The 27,403-nt window shown below is 41.2% G+C and overlaps 2 protein-coding genes across 4 annotated transcripts; both read left to right on the forward strand.

The window, feature by feature from the left end:
• The first annotated feature begins 191 nt into the window (after positions 1 to 191).
• nol12 (nucleolar protein 12) lies at positions 192 to 2,761 on the forward strand. 2 transcript variants are annotated; one of them, XM_028041329.1, is made up of 6 exons: positions 192 to 368; positions 628 to 733; positions 808 to 856; positions 956 to 1,101; positions 1,189 to 1,280; positions 2,298 to 2,761. In XM_028041329.1, the coding sequence occupies exons 1-6, from the start codon at positions 253 to 255 to the stop codon at positions 2,491 to 2,493; spliced, it is 705 nt and encodes a 234-aa protein (XP_027897130.1). In that variant the 5' UTR covers positions 192 to 252; the 3' UTR covers positions 2,494 to 2,761. The 2 variants fall into 2 exon arrangements, with proteins under 2 accessions (XP_027897130.1, XP_027897131.1); XM_028041330.1 differs by lacking the exon at positions 192 to 368 and adding an exon at positions 395 to 525.
• Positions 2,762 to 9,349: 6,588 nt separating this feature from the next.
• On the forward strand, positions 9,350 to 26,398 carry triobpb (TRIO and F-actin binding protein b). Of its 2 annotated transcripts, XM_028041985.1 has the most exons (14): positions 9,350 to 9,684; positions 9,835 to 9,952; positions 10,959 to 11,030; positions 16,771 to 16,827; positions 16,905 to 16,973; positions 17,073 to 17,162; positions 17,348 to 17,457; positions 18,840 to 19,296; positions 19,666 to 19,906; positions 21,763 to 21,874; positions 22,520 to 22,679; positions 23,987 to 24,088; positions 24,925 to 25,011; positions 25,227 to 26,398. In XM_028041985.1, the coding sequence occupies exons 1-14, from the start codon at positions 9,365 to 9,367 to the stop codon at positions 25,386 to 25,388; spliced, it is 2,157 nt and encodes a 718-aa protein (XP_027897786.1). In that variant the 5' UTR covers positions 9,350 to 9,364; the 3' UTR covers positions 25,389 to 26,398. The 2 variants fall into 2 exon arrangements, with proteins under 2 accessions (XP_027897786.1, XP_027897787.1); XM_028041986.1 differs by lacking the exons at positions 9,350 to 9,684; positions 9,835 to 9,952; positions 10,959 to 11,030 and adding an exon at positions 11,764 to 12,170.
• The last annotated feature ends 1,005 nt before the right edge of the window (positions 26,399 to 27,403 follow it).

Raw genomic sequence — 27,403 nt, forward strand, 5'->3', positions numbered from 1 at the left:
TACCTCAAATAGTTTCAAAAAGATCAAAATTTATTTTTGTAGTACTGTTTTACAGTACTACTGTTAGTATGACGGTACTTGTTGCGAAAAGTTTGACAACCATTAATCTATACTTTTTACAGAAATGTAAATTTCCGTCGTTGTTTGATGACGTGTCGTGACTTAGCGGACCACAGACTTACATGCGCGTGTTCCTTACCGGACATATTTTAATGACGGAACCGTGAAACGCCGTGAACTCACGTGTACAAGATGAAAAACCCAAAACACAACAACAACAACACTGCGTCGAAAAAGGCTAAATTTAAGCCTGGCTCAAAGAAAAGAGAAAACAAATGCGTCGTGATGTTTGACGACAAGGACAGACAGTGAGTAAATATGACGTCACTACCAGCAAATTTCGGATTTGTTAGCCAGCTGGCTAGCATGTTAGCTTAGCAGGATGGCAAGAATGTTCTTGTTTTTGTTCATTTTAACTCTTATCAGCGGGAACGCTGTGATCAAATTAAAGGGACTAATGTACATGTGAGTGAATACCACGTACAGTAGTGATGCTAAAACCAACAAGCTATCGTTAGCTAGTTTGACTACTAACCAGCGTAATTTTCTGTTTTTGTTCTCTATCAGGGACTATCTGACTGGATTTCATAAGCGAAAAATAGAAAGGAGAAAAGCAGCGGTGCAAGAAATTAAGAAGAAAATAAAGGAGGAGCAAAGCAGAGTTAGAGAAGAAGTAAGTGTAATTAAAGAAAAAAAACAGAAACAACATTGGGTTGCAGCTTTTCAGCTCTAATTGTTTTCTTTCAGCGTCATAAGGAATATATGAAGATGTTGAAGGAGAGGGAAGAAGCTCTCGGTGAGTTTTAATGGAAGTATAATGTAACTTGTAATGTTCATTTTCTGTTTTTGTTTTAGTCACTTGATTTTTCTTCTTGTCTGCGTCTTTCTCCTGCAGCGGATGCAGAGGACGAGCTTGAAGATGCGGTGATCAGCACCACAGAGTCTGTTCAGTACGACCACCCGAACCACACTGTCACCGTGACAACCATTAGCGATCTGGACCTCTCGGGAGCTCACCTGTTCAGACCTGCGACAAGTGATGTAAGTGTTTACGTACTTCTCTGTGCATGACATGATTTATTTAGCTTGTCGTTGGGACTCCAACGTGTATTTGTTTGTGATTTGAAGGCTGATGAAGAGAGAGAGGAAGACAACAAGGAGGAAGAAGAGAAAAGACTTGCGATGCCAAAAAAACCGAGGGACTTGATCATGAACAAAAAGTAAGTTGGGTTTATTGAAGTTGGTCAAAATTGGTGGGACAATGGATGAAATGATTTCTGCATTTACCAGATTTAGGTGTAACCTAAACATTTTTCAAACATGTTGGTGAAATGTTATTGATTTGAATCTAGAGGAAGCTTGGAGGTCATCACCAAAGATAATGATCAAAAATGCAAAAAGATGTTCAGCAATAAGAAAAATTCAAAAGTAAAAATAACATTTTCCCATTGTTTATTAAAAAGTAAATTGCTTTTGTTGTTGCACTTTTGTAATCTAATACAAATAAAATCATAGATATATGTATATATATTTATTTTATGTTTTTTTTTTTTACTGAAACGTTACATTTGTCTTTTTTGAGTGGTTGTGTTTATTACCTATCAGAAATAAGCTTCTTGGTTGAGTTAAAATAATTTGTCAAATAATTCTTTCACAGCATTTACTCTAAAAAAAATTTAACCAGAAAAGCAGCAATTGTGAAAATAAAATTACATATTTTTAATCATAGTTTTACTATTTTCTATTTGGTTTCATGCTTAAGCAAAAAAAAAAGAATAAACTCCAGTTTTATAGCCTAATGAATAGATTTCAAGTGGTAATTATGCATAATATCATTTTTTAATTGTCCTACTATTTACTATGTGACAGAAATATAACACACTGATAATTGGTAAAAGTGTTTTTAAAGTTTTTAATAGCCTTCTTTCAGGTTGCTGACCGGCAAAGTGGGTGATGGACACAAGTTTGTCCAGCACTTTAACATCCGCTGAGGAGTTTGTGTAGGAATGACATGATTTAACATTTTAGTGGTTTTAAAACAAACCTTTCCTTGCTCTTGTGATGGGGAAAATGTTTCACCTCTGCCTTTATAGCATTGTTTATGTCATTTGTGTCACATTAGCTAGACTTACTCAGACAATTTTTCTGTATTTCTTTGTTCCCTATAATAACACACCCATTATGTAATCTGCTAAAGTCATACCTGCTGCCCCTCTCTCATTTTTTTTGCGCCGCAGGATCCGCTCCCTCACGACGGCGCTCAGCTCGTGCACCAGCAAGCGGAGGAGGAAAGGGAAGCAGGAAGGCCGAGACAGACGAGGACGCCGGCCAGACAAGAGACCTGGTGTCACGGAGGGTGTACACAGAGGCGGGAGGACCAGCAAGAAACAGAGGCGGAGACAAACGGGGAAGAAGACGGACCATCTAGACTAAATGTTGTGTGTGTGTGTTTTTGTATGGACATTTTATGTCAGAATCAGCCTGAGAGTCTGTGTTTTAAGCAGATGTTCAGCTGAACTCTCCATTTTGAATTCTTACAGCATTTGCCTCTGGAAATATCTTGTATATTTTTCAACAGTTTTGATTTTATATATATATATATATATATATATATATATATATATATAAATATAATAGTTCACAAAAATTACTGTATATGCTTAAAGTTGTGTCAAATAAAGTCGTTTTTTTCCGCTTGGGATTTGGTTTCTCTGTGTACTATTGTTTAATTAGGAAACCCGATGCTGTAGTCAACATCCTCTGCGGTGCATCAGGAAACGGAGCCTCGGCTGTGTTTTTCCTTCAAGCTCACCAACACCTTTCTGTATGTGAGCGTAGTTTAAAACGTTGCCATGTTTAGACGACATTTACTGCTCAGCTTGGCTCTGTGATGTACGTTAAACGGCCCCTGACTCACTTGTGTTTACTTATTTACGTTAACCCGAGCCGGGCGCGTGCCAGCTGTCACTCGCCCGCGCGTGTCATTTCACTTTCTAAAGCCCATGATATTTAATACAGCTGAACGCCCTAGTGCGGGGAACCGGCAGGGGCCCACTGGTACCATGTCGGTTCTGGGCTCGTGGGCGCTTCGGGGTCAGCGGTGCGATAAGAGAGATCCACCATGGATGCTCCAGTGTCAGCCTCCGTTAGAGCAGCCAATTGGGTGGATCCGATGTTGGCTTGCCCCGCAGTTCCAGGCGGGGGTCCGAGGAGCATTTTATCCTCAAATTCAAACAGCAAAGCCCCTCTCGTCTGGTAATTACATTTTTTTTTTTCGTGTCTTCTACGTTGGAGGAAACATTTCTAGCAACCTAAAATTTAAATTTGTTAAAAACTGCTCAGGTATGTAAACATTAGCTGCATGACTGTGTCACTGTTTGTGTATTGTGGTTCGAAAGCAACTTCTATTGTTGTATTTTATGTCTATTTATCCATTTTTGTAACTTGTCAAGGGACTGCAGATGCAAATTAGCTTTTGCCATAATCTGGCACAGCTCATCCAATTGTGGCATTTTTGAGTTGAACATTATCGCCTTTTCATATAAGGTTTATCATGAATTTAGTTGTTTGTTTTTTTTGTCACCTTAGAGGCTTCAATTTGTAAATAAATCTTAATTTAAATGTAGTGTCTTGCAGTAATTGGGAGTCCTCTGACTGAATGTTCTCTCAAAATGTACAAGTCTAGCCTTATGTTGCAGATGAACAATGAAATTAATCATTCTTTTATTTATGTTTTATTATTCGGAGCTTTTGCTCTTTGCTCAGCCACTACCTAAAAGTAGTTACAGTCCCGTAAGAAGATATGTATTGAAAATAACTGATGGGATGTACCAGATGATTTCTGTTTCTCTTCTATAGATTTTTCCACTTTTTTTTTGTTTTTAATTGGACCATATTTTTCTTTTGAGAACACCTGAAATGCAACGATCGTGCTCACCATGTCCCACTCCAGCGATGAGCCCACATGCCCCAAGTTCCAACCCAATATCTTTGACCCCTCCCGCTGCCACGAGTGCCTGCGCCAGAGGCACCTGCACGCGAGCGCAGGGGAAAGAACCGAGCTCGAGCCTCAACAGAAACCCCTGCCTGAGGATGGGGATGCAACTGGGAAAAGCTCTGGACTTGGAGGTGGGATCAGGTTGAGCAGAGCCGCGCTGCTGACGCCAATCTCTTCCCAGACAGAGGAAAGAGACACCAGCAGCAGCAGCAAGGTAGGAAAGGACTCTGGGTAACCTGGAGAAGGGATGCTTTGTGTAAAACCAGAGTACAACGGGTGCTGACTGATGAGATTAGCCTAGATTGGAGGAAAGCCTGGCAGGGGAGGCTCTTTTCAGGTCGGAGGTCAAGGTGGCAGAGTGCGGTTAGATGAAAAACAACATAGTGGATTGTTATGTCTAAGATCTAACACAAAGCAAAATATTCTTCTTTTTTTTTGTTGAGCTTAAAGTGATGTTTTGTTAAGTGTGAAAGTACACTGTGACAAATATGAAAATAGATTATGGGATCATGCAGCAATCTGTTGCCTTTGAGTAAATTAAGAAAAATTTGACTCATTATAGCAGAGTTAATAATGTGGAGGAAGGCAGCAGCTGCGGCTCCTATTATAAATGAATGAAGTTGGATCACTTACTGGCCTCCAGGGAAACTGTAGCCTCTTAGAAAGAGGCGCAACGTACAGTAAGCAGGAGCAGGATGAGCCGGACTGAAGCTGTAAAACTGCCTGTTTGCTTCTTCTGCCTGCATTCGCAACAAAAATTACATGTGTGGTTGGTTTTCATTAAATCAGGATATCATTATTTTTAAATAGTGCCAGCTTCTCGGTTTTAATAGTGGTTTCCTAAGAGACGACACTGTCTGACAAATGTGATAAATGGGTCTGTTTTTTATCCCTTTTAACAGAAGGCAGTTAAAGGAACCGGTTTTAGTGTAAAAACACAGGAGGTTGAAAAATTAATGAGGAAAGCCACGAGTCTGATCAAGTTACAGAGTGTAACCCTGATCAGACAGCGGCGTGAACATGTGAGCGTCTGACAGAGAGGACAGAGAGGAGAATCTCTACCACTTTCTAGGAGATGGAGTCAGTCAGAAATATGTGGAGCTGTTAACTTTGAACTCATCTGTACTTTCACATCTATCATCTTCATCACATCTGTGGGGAGTTTTTTTTACCCTTTGCTTGAAGACCCAGCCTCAAAGATCAAAGATCAATGTCTTTGTGAGTGGGAGCTAGGTTGTGTTTCGACTTTGTGATTGGTCCATTTCTTCCAATCAGGAAGACTCTGACAGTGTTTCAGTGGTGAGCAGCTGCTGTGATGTCAACGGAGGCCAGGCGCGTAATGGGGAGACCTCTCTGTGCATCCTGAGCCCCGACTGCAAGTTCTACATCTGCGAGGACGACAACACCACCGACAGGTGAGACAGGTGACCCACCGACAGATGAGAAACCTTTACAATCGGAACATTTGGATGAGCTAGAAATGTTCATTTTAGGGCTATATGTGGAATGTAAGTGGTCTACTGAGTTAGGTTTAGCAGCTAGTCATATGTAGTAAAACACAAATTCTACATGCAAACATTACATTGCAGCTGTTTTGGTGTGTCTTGGTTGTGTTGATGTTGAAGTCTCACCATCCCACGTCTACATATGTCGATCTTCCAAACAGCTGTCGTGGCCAGAGTGAAGAGTTCAGTTGCTCTGTTAGTACCGACGAGGAATACTTGCCTATTCAACGTCACCCCACCAAACTCAGGATGACCCGTCTGGACCCGCCACCTCACCGCCCTAACCCTCGGCAGGCCTGGATGGAAGAAACGCGAGGCGGCGGCGGCAGCTTTAGTCGAGGCTCAGGTGCTTTCAAAACTGCTGACATAATTCTTTAACAAATCGATTTCATGAAAAAGAGCTGTGTGTTATGTACGAGTGACAAGACACTTGAACGTCAGAGAAAAGGATCACCTGATCTTTGATGTAATGTGGTTGTGGATATTATGTGAAGCAGCACACTGAGTCCTTAGTACACCTATGACTTACTGCACTTCTTTATCTATATCCAGTTACAACCAGAGGTGTCTTTTTCTTGGAGTCTTTTGGAGTCACCAGCTGAGGTGTCGGGGAGTAATTATCAGTAACACAATACAATACACACTCAGCGGCAACTTTATCAAGTAGACCTGTTGAATGTATGGAACCCAGCCAATCACATAACAGCGACTCAATATATTCAGTCAGCTAGCATGGGGAAGGCAACGCGTACAGTGGCAACCCCTAATGGCAGCCTTAATGGCAGAGGAGAAAGGCAGAGTGGTCCAGGATGGTGACTACCCCTTTATGGCTGTAGTGTCACCATTCTCAAATGAGTTCCTTTACTCTTGTGGCCTTCACAGTAGTAAAAGGTAAAGAAGTGGTATGATGGTAAAGTCATCAAGAACCTACAACTAAGTTGTTTCAGTGTGAAAACAACAGACCTTGTCTGGAAGCAACATTTTCAATAAAAGCTTCTTGTATTCTTTCATAAGTTGGATACTCATGATCTGAAGTCTGTGTTTGCTATAAACCCATAGTAGATTACTCGTGGGTTGCAAGTCATTGATATCGCTGCACGGCATGTTTTCTTAATATTGTGTGGCCTTGCTCTACATACAACCACCAGGTCTCTGTAAAACAGCCACTATTGATATGTGGTCCAACAGCCACAAAAATATGGAGCAAGTTAAACTGTACACAATAAATTGGCCATTAGGTATATTTGGATGTAGGTTTATGTCCGGAAAACCCTGGTGTCTTTGGTTGAACTTTACTTTATTCTTGTCTCTTTCTTATGACTTCTCCTCATTTCCAGTTCTCTCAAAATGCAAGTCATCACCAATTTTTGTGTTTCTTCCAGGATTAAAAGAAGACCGAGAGAAGCGTGAAAGTGGCTACTACTCCCTTGGGAGGGCAGCTGGTGCCCGTTTTACTGAAAAAAGCCCACCCACTCCTTTCCGCCATTTTGAAAGAGGTCATCCCATCTTTAGTCACAGAAACATTGAGCCAAAAGATACTATCCCCTTCAGAAATCCCAATCTTGGTGTTGCCTCAGAAAGGCCGATACCAGAAGTGCTCAATGAGGACCTTGCTGTGGAAATCCCTCCCCCAGACCCTTATGAAGTTGCGGTTGAAGTTGAAGCACAAGTTGGGCCTCGATCTCCCAGTCCTACTCCTTTTAAGATTGCGGAATCCCTGGCCTCAACTAGTCGAAAGGGTTTAAGTCGAACAAATCCTCTGAGTAACATCTCTTCCTATCAACAGTCAGGGCGATATGATTCCTCAAGGCAAGGCTCAACTCTCCAGTCTCGCTCTTCATCCCCCTCACGTGAAAACTTGCAGTTAAGACGCAGTAAGTCCAGCAGCATTCTCAGTAGAACAACCTTTGATGGTGGTGGTTGGTCTCAAGGACCAATGCAAGGATCACAAAGCTCCTTACAAGGAGCCCAAGCTCGACGTTTTGAGTTGGGAACTCTACCAAAAAACTTCAAATCCTTTGCTACTTCTCTCAAGTCCCCGTCCAGTACTGTTTCTGATTTTCGGAGTGCCTTAAAGAAGACAGAAGCAAATAGTTCCTCAGCAGGACTAGATAATGACAAAAGGAGCTCATCACCTTCGAGGAGGGTATATAATACTTCGGTCCAAATGTCTCGCAGCACCGATGTAACCGCTAGTTCAACACATCATACTTTCTCCCCATCTAGAACTTATGATCGTTTTCAGGAGAGTCGCACTTCCTCGCCGCCTAGGAGAAACTTCAACTCCTCAAGCCAGTCCCTACGAAAATCTGAATCAATTACATCCCTAAATGATCGTAGTCACCATCGAAATAATGGTTCTCCAGTATCTTCCCCACCGCCAAGGAGAAATTTCAACTCCTTGAGCCAGTCCCCCCTTCATAAATCTGAGTCAATCACATCCCTGAATGACCGTAGTCACAGGAGACGCAGTGGCTCTCCAGTATCTTCCCCACCGCCAAGGAGAAATTTCAACTCCTTGAGCCAGTCCCTCCTTCCTAAATCTGAGTCAATCACATCCCTGAATGACCGTAGTCACAGGAGACGCAGTGGCTCTCCAGTATCTTCCCCACCGCCAAGGAGAAATTTCAACTCCTCAAGCCAGTCCCTACGAAAATCTGAATCAATCACATCCCTAAATGATCGTAGTCATCATCGAAATAATGGTCCTCCAGTATCTTCCCCACCACCAAGGGGAAATTTCAACTCCTCGAGCCAGTCCCTCCTTCATAAATCTGAATCAATCATATCCCTGAATGATCGTAGTCACAGGAGACGCAGTGGCTTTCCAGTATCTACATCGCAACCAGGGAGAAATTTCAACTACTCAAACCAGTCCTTACGTAAATCTGAATCAATCACATCCCTAAATGACCGTAGCCACCATCAACGTAATACTTCCCCAGTTACTTCTATGCCACAGAGGAAAAATTTTACCTCACCCAACCAGTCCTTCCTTCGTAAATCTGAATCCATTACATCTCTCAATGATCGTCACCACCATGGGCGCTGTGGCTCTCCAGTAAGAGAAGGCTATGGGATAGAAGGACAGGCTCAGCTAACGACTAGAAACGAACTGGATGGTCAAGAGTGTGAAGTCTCCACTGTGTCTTCATCTAGACATGATTCTGACAGACCAAAACAGTCCATACTACGAAAGACTGAGACAAGCGGCAGTCGGGGCTTAGGCAGCCGTTCTTCATCTCCTTCTAGGAGAGGTCATGAAACCTTTGCTCAAGGAAGGGGACACAGTGGTGGGTCATTAAATGGCCATGTTCATAAAAATCTGAACTCCTCACCTTCAAGGCAAAACTTCCATGCTCCTTCTCAGTCTCAACGACATAAAACTGAGTTTACCAGCTTTGTCAGAAGCCGTGATAGCAACAGTTCTTTGACTCTGAGGGGAAGCTATGATGCTTCTGACTATCACTCATCTGGAAATATGCGAACTGGCAGCTCATTTAACAGCAAGAATCTACACACCAGCCGCTCCCCCTCTCCTTCAAGAAAAGGCAATATTGACCCCCTAGGGTACTCAATTCTCAGAAGTGCCACCAAAGGAGACTCCAGTGTTTCATTTAAGAGTAAAAACACAAATAATGAAACAAAGTATGACTCCCATTCTTCATCAAACTCATGGCGTGGATCTACACATTCAGTCCGCAGCTCCTCTGTATCTCGATCTGCCTCACCATCTAGACAAACCACAAGTAACAACAGAGCTGCCTACATTACTTTGGAAACATCTAGGACCTCTGGCAGCATGAGATCTAGGGATGGTAGACATGGCCACGATGATCACCATCCCCCTCCTCATGACAAGAGGTCCTCTCACCGTACACGGAGCCCTTCTCCTCCACCGCAGATACACATTCAGACCCACACCTCCTCGCAAAGCTCCATGGAGTCTTCTGAGTCAGGCCGGCTCTCTGAGGGATCAACAGGACGGAACAGGGAGGAGTACGCTGCGATGGCTGACCTGCCAAAGGTCAAAATGATCCATCAGAAGGAGGGACCGGGCCACATTGGACAGCCACAGAGTCATCAGCCTGTCCGAAGACAGGAACTGTTTAAACCAGCCAGGTCAGACTCACGACAGACACACAGAGATGAAAGATAAACAGTTTGTGTTTAATCCTTGTAGGGGGTAAGGCCACTACATTTTTGAGCCAAACTGGAGCTAACTTTACTTTGACTCCACCTTTCATATCTTATGTGTTTGTGCCATTTCAGCCACTCTCTGAGCAGGCATCCCTCCATAGAGTGGGATGATCCTGGCGATACAGATAAAGACTGGCACTATGGGGGCAGTGGATATCTATCTCGAGCTCACTCCACCACATCACTGCAGGTAGGCTGCTTGTGAGTTATGTTAAGGGATAATATAAGCTTGTTAGAGTTAATGACAAGCTGAATGGGCCTAAATAAAGAGAAATCCTGGAAGAAAACTTGCTAGAGAATTCCAAAGACTTTGGACTGATGTTATAGTCAAGACCGCATAACTCAAAATCGAACAAAGGCCAGATTTTCATAACCATTACTGTAATCATAATAATGGAGTTGTTGCTGCAAACATTTTAAAGTTTTAAGCTAACCATTGGGAATTCTCCAGACTCATTGGTTGCGCTGCCACAACCCAAACTTTCATGTTAGCAAACCCTCAACTACATACCTTTTGTCCAGGTAACCTGACAAGCTAGTAATAAGTTAAACAGACAAACCAGATGACTCCGAAGAGTATACACGTCTGGCTGAACGTTACTGAGTCGGAATTAGCTGCAGGCAGAGTGAGTGGGGACGATAGGTGGACACCTGATGTTCTTTCTTTCTGTGTGTTGTATAAAGGAACGCATATTTAAGCTGGAGCTTATCTCTGTCTCTTGTTTCTTCATCCCAGTGTAGGCACACGGGATGACACTTTCAAAGTAAAAAGCTTCATTGGTTGCATTTGAATGCAGGCAGTAATATCACCGTAAGTTGCTTTAAAAAATTATTCTGCAGCCAGTGTCTATGGCTGGTCAGAAGGAATTCATAGCACGACATGTCCAATCTGTAATAGGACGTATGAATACTTTAGCGAGCCTCAGTCCAGCAGGAGAACAGTGGATGCGATTAGTTTTGGAATAAGTTTTTGAATCCCACTGTGTAATGCGTCCTTCCTTTTGCTCAACATAATCCACAGCAGTGCAACTGAACTTGAGCATTGTTATTCCACCCACCCCCCCACCCCCAAAGTGTGTTAATGCTTAACCCACATCTTTCCCATATGCCTGAGAACGTGGAGCTGTGTGATGACTTTCTGTGTTTGTTTGGTCAGACATTGATTATTTTTGTAACTGCAAGCCACTCTTATCCAGAGATCAGGCAGTCCCACGGCAGATGAGGGCTGTTTGTGGAAAAGTAATCATCACAGATCGGAAGAAATGCAGGTAGGTGCTACAGCCCGCATGTTGAAAGTTAATGTCTGAGTCACCTCTGTTGAAGCATACGAACAGTTAAGCTTTTTCTTTTTGTCTATCTCTAATTGTTGTTATGCATGAAATAATCCTGCACTCTCTAGAACATTATTTTGGCTTCTAGCTTGTTTAAGTACACATCATCTTTCTGCAATATTCACTCATGGTCTTACATATTTGTATTTATTTTTAGATTTAATTGCTACCGTAGCTTCACGTTATGCTCCCGTTTAGCAGCTGTTTGTTGTGTGTCTGTAGGCCTTACCTACACCCTACAGTCATTTCATAAGACTGACTTGAGTTTTGTCAGTTGTGGTCTGCTGGGGCATGTGTTGAAATTCCTGAAATGAAACCAGTAGCTACAGAGGGTGGATTTTAGAGGGGGGGAGTGCCACTTCGATTCCAAGCTTAGGCTATCAGGAAAATGTGGCTTGGTCTGTTCTGTGCGTGTGAAAAGAGATGATTACTGATCTTCCTTGTCAGGAAGATGTATCGCTGCTGTGACGACTGCTAGTTGAACACATTTTCTTGCAGTGATAATGGGGTTTTTTTTAGTAGACTTCATCTGGATTAAAACATTATTACAAGGCTTGGTCGCCCCCTCCAACTCTTTCCCTCCGTCATGAGGGTCCCTCTAATCCATTTCTCACAGATACAACACTGGGGTCTGCGTGTTTTCTTAAACGAGCATTGCGGATCCGCCCAGGAAGTGGCAGACAGGACAGAGACAGAGAGCAGCGAGTAACGACGCATTGAGCTGAAGGAAGGATCTCTCCCCCCCGCGTATCAGAAAAGTTTAGACATGGTTCCACCTGAATTGGAGCATTTAATCCACATTTAGCGGGACAAATTCGCCCCCTTTCTCTCAGACCACGGCCAGTATCGTCGTGGGAAGATTACGGCACTTTGGCTGGAGTTAAAAATGTGGATGAATGGTCATGGCGGGGTTTTATCTGAATTTGCGTGACGTGCGCGAGACCGTAAGGTGCTTTCTGCACGAGACGCTTAGCTGAGACGAGAAAGAAAAGTTTTTCTTGCGAGGATTAAACACGTTTCCGTTTTTATATATATATATATATATTTTTAAACTTTCTGGATCCTGTTATCATGACGGTAAGTTGTAGCCTCCTAAAACACGTCTATGCTTAAAGCAGTTTGTGTTTTCCTGTCTGTCTTTCCTTCCTGAATTAATATAAATGAACTAAACGTTTGCCGTGACGTTAGCCGTGTTTAGCTAACTTTCATAAAACGTTGGTGCTCTTTTAGCTCCTTGTAGCTAGCTGCCTTTTTCTGTTAAGCATTGGTTTAACGCAGAGAGGGTGTGTTAAAAGTTTATCGAAGTGGCTTTTGTTTTCGCACGGCTCAGTTTGAGTGGCGGGGGCGAAATACTTTTGCGTTTCTTTCCTTTATTTACCCTCCATTTGTTTACAGTAGCAGGACGTTTTATTAGCACGTACAGTCTGACAGGATTCACGACCAGCTGTGACACACGCTCCGTGTTTTCCTCTGGCCTTTAGGAGTGGGTGGTGGGCACTTCGTCCCTTCGCCGTTTCGTACCTCTGTAGCTTTGAGCGTTACGAACCTAACATATTTGTGTACGAAATTAAGCCGTCTGCCGCGGATCGTTTATGCTAGATATGTCAGTAAGACTTTCAACAGACTTCTAGGTCAAATCAGGAGCATATATTTGATAAGCTAACAGCATCTTTGAAATCAAATATGAATTAGGTTTAATATACATTACAGCCATTTTAAAGGAGTGACTTAAATCTGAATGTTCATCAGAAACATATTCCCAATTCCCAGATGTTCTTTTGCAGCCCTGAACACAAAATCCAATATGGCGGCTGCATGTTTAAATGCAGTAAATAACAGTCTATTTCCACTTATGACAGTTTGCGTTTTATGAAATGTTCACAAGCATGAATATATCTGTTTGTGAACATGCTCCTTTTTGTCTTGTAGAAACAGGAGAATGCACCTTTTGCGATTTGAAATAAATCCCACCTTTGTTCTGCTTTATTCTTGTTTGGAAAATACTCCTTTAGTTATCTGTTAGCCGTTGGCATCGATTATCATGATTGTGATTAGCATTGCTAGCATCTGTCTCCATCTGTACTCACTGTCGTTAGCAGTCTTAACCGTGAGATTGTCAAAAGCCTGACAACATTTCATAGACCCGTCAAAAAGATAAAATAGAGCAAATTTACTGTAAAACTCTAGCTTCCTATTATCAGCTGTCATCTTCTCGTGTAGCGCGCCTCAGTAGAAAATAGTTTCCTTCTAACAACCGTCTTGCACCTTTAAAACTGAAAAAGCTAACTTTCAAATCTTCTCAGTGTGGCAACTTCCACATGAAACTTTTGACATTAGTGCGACCTTGTAGACGAACAGATGATTTCTTAGTAGATCTCTTAAAAGAAATCCACTAATACTTCTTGACCTACTGGCAAACATTGACACGGTTCATGAAATGTGTTCCCAACTTTGACAAGTAGCAGAAAATATAAAAATTTGACAGTAAAACATCTCACTTATCATCAGCCACCCTGAACAGGCGCCTGTCGCAATAACAAATTTTGCTGAACGATGAATTGAACCTGAAGTTATTGCGATAGATTATAATAATGTTGTTTTGAGACCTTTTTCCAAGTAATAGAATGACAATGGCATAATGATGCTAAAACACATTATCATTAAGGATCAATAAACTTTAAATTCTAATTAAATATCTAATTAATATTTAACACTGGTACTGGAAGACATTTTAAATATCCAAGATTGATGAACAAAAAAAAACAAATTTCCAGGAATAATGAAGTTTTTAGAAATCAATTTAAAATTAAATTAAGCGACAAACTTGCTTGGTTGTGAATTAGCAAAGGGGCAAATTGACCTGGAAGTAAAACATGACAGGAATCATGTAAAAACAACAGACCAACATAACAACTTAGTGAAATCCAGAATGATTGTTATGATGAGCTGTTGTTTCTCTATTACCAATATGTTTTCCACACAGTCATGGAAACCCGATAAGCTGCTTTTAAAAAAAAAGCAATCAAGAAGTATTGGCTCTCCGACCCACAGTAATCCAGGAACTGTCATCACAATGAGCGTTCATTTGGATCCTCCTGTTCTCATTGTGCGCAGAGGTAACCTATTTAGCCGAGCCTTCAGGACAAAACGGCCGAGACAATACTCCTTTATAGTGACAGGATAGAGGGGTCAGGAAGAGTGCATGACGTCTCTGTAAGCTGGAGTTATTTTTCCGACCCGTTTTCCTCCTATGTGAGCAGAACCTGCACGCACATGACCACTGGAAGCGTTGGGGTTATTCCTAAAATATGCTTCTTCCGCCATCTGCTTCCTGACCCGGCATATAGGCAAGTGTGGACTAGTCGTGAAATAAATTTATGATGAGCGTTGACACGTCATGAGTTGCACCTTTTGGTAGTTTCACTTTATTGCTGAGAGAGAGAACGCGCACAAAAACATTTTAGTTTGTGCGGCTCAGGTTTCCTTTAGCATTTTTTGCCCTGCAGCCGTTTTGCTGCCATTGTGGCTTACTCAAAGTGTAAGAGTTGTCTAAAAAGTTCACAAATATTATCAAGGCATATGATAATGAGGAAAACATTGTATTTGTTCTACGCAGGCTGTTTGCAGACGTCAAGTGGTGAAATTTGTTGAATGAAAGAGAATCAGTTGGACGGATGGCTAGGTGGCGCTGTGGTGTGTAGGAATATTAAAAGGAATTGTGAACAAGAAATTTGATTTATAGATGACAAAGCTCAGAAGTTAGTGCTTTACTTTTTCACATTTTGCCATAATACAGCTACCAACATTAGTGTACGCTTTCTTTAATTAAACCAACACAAACCAAAGCATAATAGTGAACTGTATTTTTTTTTTTCTTTACCAGTTACTAGGCCTGTGACCATAACCAATTTTACCGGATGATAAATTGTCCCAGAAGTTATTGTAATAAATAATATTACGGTTGTTTTGAGACTATTTTTCTCTTTGTAATGGTGTAATAATGCAGGAACGCGCTCTCAAAGGTCTAGTGAACATTTCATGCTTGAACTGGAAAATATTTTAAATAAACAGAACAACAAAAACAACAAGGAAAGTAAATTATGAAGCCTTTGTAAACAAAACAGAGACTAATGTGCCAGACTGGAGACTTTTGTCATCCAGTTTTTGGTAGAAAGAAAGAGAAACGATAAATCATGCAAATTGAAATTATTGAGTTTGTTTTAATTTATTGTGCGATTAACTGATTTATTGCTAGTGCGGCAGGCTTACCACTAAAATTCTAAGAAAGTAAAGCATAAATTTGTATCCAGATCCTCTTATTCTGATTCCTTTAAGCCAACTGACTAAAGACGTGACTTAATGGTGGAAGAGGACTAGTCTGATGAGATTCCTCTTTTATACTTTGTAGAGCTAAGAAAGTCTTTTGGGATATGTTTTTTTTATTATTAGCTTTACACATCTAAAGTTCTTTTTCTTAATCATATCTGACCTTAAAGTTATCTTGCAGAGTATCTGTCTGACCACAGATTGTTAGTTTGATTTGATCATTTTAACTGTGCCGTTTCATTGTGGGGATTGTCTGTTCATATGCATTGTTAGTTTTTCTCCACTAATAGTATTGGTTGATCAATAAATGTAATTTTAGTCTCATCTGAGCGGAGTTTAACTCGATGACTTTTGAAAGTTGTGCTGGTTTTTATTTCGGGTGTTGGGGTAAAAGAGGCTGAATTCAAAGTAATTATAGAATCCAATTGTTATTAATGTGAAATCCATGTATTATAATGTTTCCACTTCATTAATCTGCACTTCTTTCTCTTGGTCTACCAAATAAAATACACTAAAGTTAAAAAAGCACTTAAAAAGGTTTGTGAATACCTTTGCGAGGCGCAGTGGGTAACAGCAGGGGGCCAAACAAATCAAACAAAAGCCTAAGTGCAACAAGATAAGCAGACGGCCAGGAGTGCAAGTTCTGCAGAAAACGGCGTGAGTAATCCGAGGAGATTTGAACTGAGGAATGTTGGAGAGCGATAAGGAGCAGGATGAATGGATGTTGCCTAATCTTAATCTGGGACCGTCGCTGCTCTGAGGCCCCCTGCACATGTTTTCTCGTCCTGCGCTTTGGGGGTGGAAAGCAAAAGCGGAGGCTGCTGCGGCGCACTGCAGCTGAGCAGCAGTGTGTTTAGTAAACAACACGCTGACGTGAAACCACTCAAGCGGATCAGTGTGTGTGCAGCAGCAGCATCAGGCTGTCTGGCCTGATCATAGCACACACTGGTTTTACCACCATGTCAATGCTTAAAGGACAGTTAGACAAGAACTATTTTTGATTAAAAGGTGAACTCCTCTCCTGGAAACTAGCTGACGTCCTTTGTGGCTGCATGAGTCTGCACGCTATTATGTTTTACTACAATAATGGAGTAAACCTGCGGAGGTGTGGACGCATTGAGCGCGCACCGTCCTTTGACACGGGCTTGTGTTTTTCTTTGTGTCATCCCCTCTCTTTCTTCTATTCTCTTTTTGTCTCCTTACGTGTGAAACCTACTCTGACTTGCTCTTTTAATGCGCGGCTGATCACATGAATGGCGCTGACACACAAAGACGTTCGTGTTTCCTTCCTGTAAACTGCTGCGTTCAAACGAAGGGTAACGAAACTGACGCTCTGCCCTCCTGTTTGCAGCCCGACCTCTTGAACTTCAAAAAGGGATGGATGTCAAAACTGGACGACTGCGGAGAGGTGAGATATTCCTCCTAGTGTCACTTTATTTTTCTTTTCTTGCTTTCTTTAACTTGGTTTACTTTTTCTGTCCTTAGTGGAAGAAGCACTGGTTTGTTTTGACAGACGCTGGGCTGAAATATTACAGAGACTCGACTGCAGAGGAGGCATGTTCTGTTGTTCTTAGTCGAAAATGTTAGCAGTTAGCATGTTGGAGTAAATAAATGTGGTTTTGGTTTGACAAGGCGACTTGTTTCCCTGCACAGAAAGACGACCTGGATGGAGAAATTGACCTGAAATCTTGCCTGAAGGTGTCTGAGTTCGACGTGGAGAAGAACTATGGCTTTCAGATTCAGGTGAAAGTCTGTCGGTGGTCAAGCGCTCTTTAAGACAGCATGCTTCTGTTTTCTTCTTCCTCTTCAAACTGTCCTCATCAACTTTAACCACATATTTCTTCCGTTTTCTACGTTGCACCTCTTGTCCTGTTTGTCATCTCCATCTCACCCGTATCTTTTTACTTCTCGCCCCTGTCGTGCCGCAGACTCGGGAGGCTGTTTTCACTCTGTCGGCCATGACGGCCGGGATCAGACGAAACTGGATCGAGGTTTTAAAGAAATCTATCCGGCCCAGCAGCTCTCCTGACCTCACGCAGTAAGTTCCAGCAAATCTGGTGAATGCAACATCTCATTTGTTTTAAGTTTGGTTTGTGGTCATCATTTCTAATATTTCAAAAGGATGCAGTAAGTAAGGAGAGATAAAATCAGGGTACGAACGGGCAACGTGGCCGAATTGACCAGTACATTTTGTGCATTAAGCAATTATGGCCTTTGGGGAATTCGGGTAAGAGGAGAGCTAGCTTTAAGAGGAAGTTGTACGAAGTTTTGTTCGCAGTTGTGAGGTGATGTAGCGTTTAAATGTGAAATGGATGTGGCTAAATGCAGAGCAGTCATGAAGCTTGTTAGAGATGGATAAAATCTTAGTAAACAGCAAACAAATCTAAACGTACATATGCATGCATATTCATGTGTTAGGCCTAAATCCATCTGAACTGAGTCAAACACCACAGTTAACCTTTAGATCCTCTCTGTCCTGTCGGACGGAGTTATTTTCAAAAAACGTTTAGGCAAAAATATTATAACCAAGAAGTCTTGCAGCTGTAATAGCAGCAAAAGTTGATTCTGTAAGTCAGAGGTGTCAAACTAATTTTCATTTTGGGCCAAATAAAAAATCATAATGTTCTTAAAGGGCCGGTTGTGTCAGAATGTATTGATAAAATCCACAAAACTGTTAAAATATTAATATATAGCTGGTTGTTTCAACATTCAATAAGTGTTTCTCAAAATTAAATATTAATCATCTTTTCACGCTGATCAGTCCATCCAGGATGTTGTGACAGATTTTGTAGTTCTAAATTAGAAATATTTGTAAGGAAATCTTACAATATTTGAGCTAATGTTAGATGTTAAGGTTTAATTTTTCTTAATCGCCGTATCGGTCACGAACTACAACTTGACATCCAGTAAGGCTGAGGCAGCAGTCACTTAAACTCAATGTTTTTGGCCAACGCTGAGAAAACTTTGCAGTAAAAAAAAAGTGGGGATCTGCTGATTTTGTGGGAATTTTGTGGGAATTTTGCAGACTTGCGAAAAACTGGAGGGACTTATTGATGTAATTTGGTGTCTAGAGGGTCACATAAAAAGCTACAGTGGGCCAGATTGGGCCCCTGGGCCTTGAGTTTGACACATGCTATAAGTTATTGACTCAGAAGTACAAATGTATGTATTTATAAAAAAGAATAAAAAAATAAAAATGAATAAAAAAAACTGCTCTACACTGCATTGTAGGGTATGAAATACTTTCATGGTTGCTGAGTGACAAATTGTTAAAAGATTGAAGGGGCATGAAAACCGTTGCCTAGCATTATATTTGTTGCATCTGTGTTTTGCCATCAACCTTATTCTAAAATTTTAACATTCTAGTTTTAAAAAAGTCAAAGACTTCTAATCTTAGTTCTGTCATTTGTTTTTTATTAGATTACCCGACAACAACAACAAGGAGAACAACGACAAGGAGGACTCCCATAAACGCTTCCCGCCGTCTTCTCGCCGCCCCTCGTCGCGCCACGCCGACTCCCAGCCAGAGACCCCGAGCTCGGCCCATCCCGCCGAGCGAAGGTTCGACTACGTAGAACTGTCTCCTGTTCCCGCCTCCTCCTCCGCCCCTCTCCCATCCAGTCAGCGGGAATCTGGGGAGGGGCAGGGCCGGGAGCACAGCCAATGGCAAGAGGAGAGGAGCGTGAGCAGCCAATGGGAAGCCATTCTGTCGCGGAAGGGCTCGGGGGTGGGATCGAACCAGAAGCCCCACCTGGACGACGAGATTGAGAGAAAGTGGTACGAGTTGGAGCGAATGCCGCTAAAGGACCCGAGCTCCTTGTCGTCGATGGGATCGCGGACGTCTAGCCAGTCGGCCAACGAGGCGCTGCAGAGGGAGGTAGTGTGTGGAGATGATTCTGTAATTTGCAAAGATACTAAAATGCAAATTAACCCTTCATCTGCGTTGATGAAGTAAAGCGATTCTTTTTCAACCGTTTTATTCTTTGTACAACTTTCTGACTTGTGTGTTACTTTCAGAAGTATTTTCCACCTTAAATAATGTGCATAGGATGTTCAAATACATGCATTCATGATTGGTCTCAGGAGTGTTAATGAACTGATGTGGAAGATGCTTCTGAAAAGCCAGTCTGCTCTGTTTTTGCGTGTTGTGATGTGCTTCTTAGCGTGAATATATATATATTTTTATGCAGCCATCTGGTGTGAAATCAGCTGGCTTTACCTCTGTTTTCATCTCTCTCTCTCTCAGGTGGCGTCACTGAGGCAACAGCTGGAGAAACGACAACAGGGGGGACGGGAAAGGGGGAGGGGTGGAAGTGTGGGCGGCGACTGCAGCACTGAGGCGCCGTGCAGCCGCAGCCTGGCGGCCATGGAGCGCGCCCACAGACACGCGCTGGAGGAGCTGCAGAGGCAGCATGACCGCCAGATGAGGGAGCTGGAGACGGAGAAGGAGCGGCTGCTGCTGGAGGAGACTCGGGACACGGCGCGAGGTCGGTCGCTCGGTCAGGACGCTTCAAAGAGAACGCTGCCATGTTCACTACGGCCTCTGACTGTCTTAAAGGTTTATTTAGATGATATTTAAATCCCAACGATCAACTGGTCATCACAGTCAGCTGGAGATTGTAACATTTAACACAATCGTGTAGGGATGAAACGATTAATTGGATTAATTGCAATTATTGAAATACACGCCAACTAATTTAGTAATCAATTAATCGTCAACTAGAGAATACGGACTCAAAACTTCCTTTTCTCAAAAGAACAACACATTCAGAGCAGTAATTAAGGCAAAACTGTACAAAAATGAATATATTTTGCAATTAATGTGGAAAACATGTCCCGCTTTTAACTCCTTAAGTGGCATATCTTTTAGCTTCACCTGGATCAAACTGTGTAAAAACCAAAATTTCCAATTGAACACCTTTAACTATCTATTTATTAATCGGTAAGGAATCTATAACTAATCAAGCATACACAAAAGGGATGTAATTTATTGCATTTCAGGCAAAAAAAAAATCCTTTTTAAAATGGAAATTAAACATTTGCTTCTTTGTATCTTTTAACGTATTCCTAACATTGTGTAAAAACTACTTAAGTGGACACATGAAAAATCTGCAGTACGTTCTCATGCTTTAATCCGATTAATCGTCCGAATAATCGATTACTAAAACAATCGTTAGTCACAGATTCTGTGCAAAATATTTGCCGTTAAAGCTGAAACCTTTTGTTTTTGAGAGTTTGAACTTCTAGCCACTGATAACTTTAGTATGTTGTACATTTTAATAATGGCAAACATCAAAATTTCTTTAAAAAGGTATTTTGCTGCGGTGCCGCCCAACGCGAGATCTGACATTTTGATATTTTATTTGTTCATTCAACCGAAGCCAAAACACAGACGCTGCCAAAAGCGACTGGATCTCTTCTCCCCGGGCGTCTGGAGACTCAACAGGTTCTGGTTGAAACAGTTGCTACTGCTGGCATTGTGTTTTAATTTAGTTTCTCTGGCGGGGACAATGCATATTAACGTTTTGTGAATTTTTATTTCTTGTTTGTTGAGTCATCAGCTGATGCTTGTCCCTTTAAAAGATCCTAACTCACTGACCTTTGCAGGCACTTGGTTGCAGGAGATTTATTATTTAGGGGCTTTCAACGAAAAAGGAAGTTAAATGCAAATTTTAAGCAACACATTTTGCATTTATTTGTAAAGCTGCCATCCGTTTCCAACTTTTACACGCATCCCTTCTCCAACACAACTCAATCAAGTGACTAAATTCCCTCCTCGGCAGTCTTGTTATTGATTCAGACGTAGTGGAAATGAAAAGTTTGGGAAAATGTGACTTGGTCACCAAGAAAAGAGCGTCCCATTAAAACGCAATAAAGTTGGTAGTTGTACAGTGACGTGAAAAAGCTCAAGAGGCATGAATAGTTTTTCAAGGCACTGGACATTTTGCTGGTGAAATGACATCTACAGCAGAAAGTAAGAGCGTAAAAATACGAGTAAAATGTCTCATAATATTGGAAAACATGCCACATTTCTGTTTCAAAAAACATGTTCACGACCATGTCAGATAACTAGACTCAAACTGTTGGCGGTCATGGTGAGAGATTTAGGCGGTGTTGCTTTAGCTCATGACAAGAGTGGATTTCCAGTGGCTTTATAGTGGCGTCCTCGATGCGGACGTCGCGGGTTCGACTCCCGGTCCCGACGACCTTTACCGCATGTCTTCCCCTCTCGCCTCACCCTCCTTCCTGTCTGCCTACTGTAGAAAAAATACGAGCCACTAGCGCCGCAAAAACTCTTCGGAGGAAAAAAAAAAGAAAAAAAAAGTGTGTATTTGTGTTTCAGTGATGGATGCTCTGAAGAAGAAACACAAAGAGGAGCTGGAGAGAGAGGTGGAGAAGGTCAGGAGGTTGAGCAGCGGGAAGTTGGACTCTCTCACTCTGCAGACACAACAACAGTAAGACACTTGAATGAACTCCTGCCAGTGGAACATTAACACCCATTCTTCCACTATAATCTGCTTCTGTTATATCTCATTTCTGCAGAACTAGGTCATAAATGTACATTCACTCCTGGCGAAATATTCAGTTGCAGTTTTTGGTAGTTGTACTTGGAGGCAGAGTTTGTGGCGAGCGCGGCACTCCCTGCTTGTTAAAAGAAATCCATTAGTAAAGTAGTCGCTGGACGCTGCTGGGCTCCAGAGGAATGTAGAAAAATTTGGTCATGGATGAGTTTCTCTTAGCTGTCTTCATGAAGAGCGTTCAGTGGCGGTTTCTGCATTTTTACAGCTAATCTGTTTTAACTGCTGGCCATTTTCAGCTTGTTTCAGCTCTTCCTCTTTTTGAGGTTATTGGTTGCAAGATGCAAAGAAGCTTTATGTCTACTACAGGAAAGGCTTGAGGGACAGAGAGAGTGTTGCTGCTGTCTACTCATAGACTGGTTTAGTGGAGTCTCTCAGAAAACAGGATTTTGGTTCATACTTAAGCATAACGTCTTACTTAATAAGGAGAATCAGTTTCCCATGCGTATAGGAGATGAGTAGCTTTACATTTTCACATTTCTTTTTTTTTATTTTTTTAATTTCTCTTACTCGCCGCTGCAGGGCTGAGACGCTGGCCTTGCAGAGAGAGCTGGCCGGTCTGTCGGAGCGTTACTCTCAGAAGTGTCTGGAGCTGAACAAAGCGGAGCAGAGAAACGCCGAGAGAGAAAGGGAAGTCAGTCACAGAGAGAGAGACATGGAGCAGCTGAAGAAAGAAAACATGGTGAGTTAGCAGCTCAGCGTGCGAAAGTGATCAGCCATGCAGCAAAGCTGAAAATAACCAACTCTTCATTTGTGAAAAACTGAGAGACAAAGAGGAAAACTTGTAGCACGGAGCAATGTGATGCAATAATGGCCATATTCCCTGAACAAATCTGTTTTTTATGGACTAGTCCACCACAACATAGTGTATAACTGTGAAGTTGAAGGTATGGTACATGGTTTTCAAACTGTTTGTTTTATTCAGTCTACTTTGAGGATGTCCTTCGGATTTGTAAAAAGTCTTAAAATTCAGTCCTTAAAAATGTCGTAAATTTATTGAAAATTGTAAGTTGGACTAAAATATATCTTAAATTTTGTTGTGGCAGCAAAACTATTCAATCTTTTATATTCTAAGTAATTTTCTTTTTTCTTTTGCGAAACTTTGAGTCACACGCAGACATCTTCAAGATGTCCTTTTGTTACTCAAGGCAGTTGTGGCTATGGGTAACCAGCTGCTGCTAAAGCTAGCTAATTGTTTTTTTTTATTATTAGTTATCTGGCTGATGTTTGGTTTCGCCTCTGGCTCATTTCTGCTGCCAAAATGTACAATTATTTTTTTTTTTTTGTACAATTTTCTTTTGTACATTTCTATCGTAATTCGAGTCTTCAGTTTAATTTAGTGGTCTTTAAGTTGGTGGAACCTGCACAAACCGTGCCCTTCAACCTCTAATTCAGTGAGACCTGCTGCCTTCATCCAAAGAGTGGTGAGAGTCCAAAGTTGTTTGTATCGATTCGGTGGATTTGAGTTGGAGCTACGCAATATAGCAAATTTTTTGCAATATCGCAATCGCACAAAACTGATTGAATAAAGTATTTGGTGGAATATGATATTTCAAGGAGCAAGTTTTGATGGTGGATGGACTCTACCACACTTTTATGCACTTAGCGGCACTAAAGCTAATGCGGAGAGAGGGGAGGACAAATGAGGATTAATTGTAACTGATATTTTTAGCAATAATATCATAGAAATTAATTTTTTTTTTTAATATTTTGCCCAATTAAGAGTAAAAAATATTTTTCAGATGTATATTATTCAGATTTTTATTTACAATAAAATAGAAAACCGTGTATCATTTTCTTCCAATTCACAACTATGGACCACTTTGTGTTGGTCTGTCACATAACATTCCATTAAAATCCAATTTTAATTTGAATCCCTGATGGATACGAATGTGTTTTTAACACCATATGCTGCAGCTCTGTTCCGACACAAAAGAAACAAAGTCGGGTGTTTGTGTTGAAAACCTGACCACGCGTTTTGTTCTTCAGGAGTTGAAGGGCCGCTTGACGGACGAAATGAGCCGAACGCGATCCGCCCTCACGGATAGAGGCTCAGAGGACGACAGAGACAAGATGTCCTGCGAACTGGAGGTACTGTTGTTTTGGAAACTGAAAGCGGACTGCTTTCTGTGTGCATCCTCCTCACACTGCCAGTCAAACTCTTCATGTGGTCTGCAGGTGTGAAAATATGCAAGCCTTCACACCAACACCCATCTGCATCTGCTTTAGCTTTGTGTTTTGTGGGTGAACGTCAGAGACGGGGCTTTCTGTGTGGCTTTAAGTTGCTTTAAAAGGAGTTTTGAAACACCTTCCCTGAAAGCACCATGGTGGTTTTGGTTTGCCCTCCAGCATCTGTGGTGGACTGAGCTTCGCTTCTTTCATCCCAAACTATCAGAGAGACAGTTTGAACAAGAGGGAGGAAAATTTGATACAATTAGCTACAGCTGGGTGATGGAGCTTAAAAAAAACTGAATCTGTTTTTCCCCTCACTTTCTTTTCTAAAAAAGAAAGGACAGAAAAGCAGCTTTTACTTTAACTGTCTCTTGTGTGAGTTGTACGGCTGCGGGAGTTTTTGTTATTTTATGAAATAAAGATGCAATTTTACTAGAAGAACAACTTAAAATTGTGGAAATATTTTTTTATAGTAAGAAAAACCTTTGATAATTATTATTTTATGTTTTTGTCTTGGAGTTTTTATAAATTACTACTTAATTTTCCTAATATCAAGACTGTATTCTGGTGATATTAAGACTTTATTCATATATTATTTCATACGACTTTATTCTTGTATTGCTACGAGTGTATTCTTGTAATGTCATGACTGTGTTTTAGTAAAGAAAAAAAAAACTAATCTTTGCCTGGCCTTAATATTTCATAGGAGGTTGTTTGTGGAAAAGTAAGAAACACACTCCTCTCTTGTTTTGCAGGTTCTCCTCAGAATGAAAGATAACGAGATAGAGTATCTGCACAAGGAGATCAGCTGTCTCAGGAATGAGCTTCAGTTTCTAAACATGGTACAGTCACTTCGTTTACCTCTGAAAAATACTCCACAATGTTAAACTTGATGCAGACATCAAACCGCTCAGAGGCACTCTCATTTAAAAAGCACAGCGCTGTTTTTTTGGGGTTTTTTGTGGATGTAATGCTTCGCTGTCGCAGCCTGAGGCCTCTCTGTAGATGACGCAATTTGTTTTTTCTCCTTCCCCCTCCTCTGCTCATTGTTGTGCAGGAAAAGCAGCTGGCCTGTGAGCGGTATGTAGAGCTGCACGGAGAGCTGAACGGGATGAGAGGCCGCACGGAGCGCGAGATTCAGAGTCTGAAGGAGCACCTGAGGCTGGCCATGGCCGCCCTGCAGGAGGGGCAGAAGCTGGGCAACAGCCTGGACCACTGACTAGCCGCCGGGCTGGAGTCGGACCGTAATCCAGGCAAAGGACGGAACTCTTTAGAGTCTTTTTTTTTTTTTTTTTCCCAATTATTATTATTTCAACCCTTCTTTGTTCCCGACCTTAGTTTTTCAGCCTGCAGGGTGGCTGGATCCAAAGGAAATACCCGTGCAGAACTTTTACGGCCGTGCGTCGGAACTCGAACGCGTCTTTCAAGCCGATTTGCCAACGAGTCGTTTTGTCGGCTTCATTACACTGGGCCTTAATTTGTACTTCAAAAAACAAAATAAAGAAAAGTGCACTTTTCACTTTTGGTTTTGCTCTTGAGAGTGCTAGCTTGTATCGATGTGCATTTGGTCTTACAACTGGAATATGTGAGGTTTTTTGTTTTTATATATTTCGTCGTCCTCTGTAGATGGTTTGTACCGTCTTCATTTTAAAAGCGGAGGTCAGACTCTTACTGTTTTAATTTTTTTTCCCCCCTGTTTTTACAAAGGTGGTACACTTTCTCAAGAAACAAGAGCTTTTTCGTATTTGCTGTTATTTTTATTCCTGTTTTGTTTGTAAAAGCGAGTTTCTGGAGAACACATTGGGATTCTGATATGGGAAAAGGAATACAATTTCTAACTCTTGCAGACTAAATGGGAGAATTTGATCTGATTGTTGAGGAAAACTCAGGCTTCTTTACACAAAGTTGACTGTAATCTGTCATTTCTACAAAATATTTATAAGCCATGGAGGAGAAATCCCAAACTTTCCTGTCTCCGTTTATCATTTATGAGCATTTTCTGCTTTGTGCCACCACAGCAACAAATAGCAGGTGTTGCATCAATGAGCCATTTTTTAAAAATAAATATGTATATGCTTTTCTTATTGAAAAGAACTATTGTGAAAAGAGCAACTACCTACTTTTTGAAAGCATTTTCTTATTTAAAGCCTCCAGGGTTTTTGTAAATTATGCTCATTTTTGGAATCAATAAAGTTGCTTCCTTAGAAATCTATAAAAACGTTGCAATTTAAAAAAAAAAGTGAATCAGTACCTACAGTGCCTTCCAAAAGTGTTCACCTTTTCCAACTTTCTTTTATTTCCTTGGGATTTTATGGTATGGACTAGCACAAAAAGTACTGCAAAATTGTGAAGTGAAAGAAAAAATTATACTTTTTTTTTTTTGTTGGTATTTTTGCAAATAAAAATCTAAAGTGTTTTGTGTCGTTGGGTTCAGCCTTCTTCATCCTGATGAGCCTAAATAAAACATGACCCTAAAACACACCGACTTCAGGTTGAAATGTGGAAGCGTCATGCTGTGGGAATGCTTCTCCAAGTAAGTACAAACGCAACAAGTTCCATTGTCATTATTTATTGAACAAAATCAAAAATAGCAAAACTGTTAAAAGTTCACTCTATGAACCACAAATCATTGCAATAGCTTGTAGTAGCTTTTTCTGTAGTTTTTGTCCAGTTTTCTCTGTTTTTAAGTCCTACCACAGCACTTCACCTGAACTTGAACGCCCAGACTTTGACGAGGCCATCACAACTCCTTGATGGATTCCTTTGCCAACGTTTATATTGTAGATTTTACATTTGTGAAAAGCGTCATCTGTTGGACAGATGGGCTTACGGTTGACTTTAGAAAAGGTTAGTGGAGGATTTTGCAGATGACTTAAGATCCCGGGCTGCGAATAAGTCCTAACCATCACCTCTCCACCTCCATGTCTTTGCACTAAATTTGTGCTTGGTTTTTGCCAAATATCAGACTGTATTATCGTCAAACATATCTACTTTAGTCTCATTAAAATAGGGATACATAATATATCAGCATTAACGTTGGTATTTGTCGTTTTATAACAATAAACCTGGAGCCAAAGCTAACCTGACATTCAATTAACTTTTTTTTTTATGATACTGAATAACAAAAGTCTTTCAGTACTTCCTGCTATGATCCATTACCATTTTTCGATAATAATCCTCTGTTGTAACAAATTATGCAGGGAATACATGTTTTTTTCCGTGAACCTTTTGAGT

This window comes from Xiphophorus couchianus, chromosome 16 (assembly GCF_001444195.1).
Source record: "Xiphophorus couchianus chromosome 16, X_couchianus-1.0, whole genome shotgun sequence".
In the NCBI taxonomy this organism is placed as follows: Eukaryota; Metazoa; Chordata; class Actinopteri; order Cyprinodontiformes; family Poeciliidae; genus Xiphophorus; species Xiphophorus couchianus.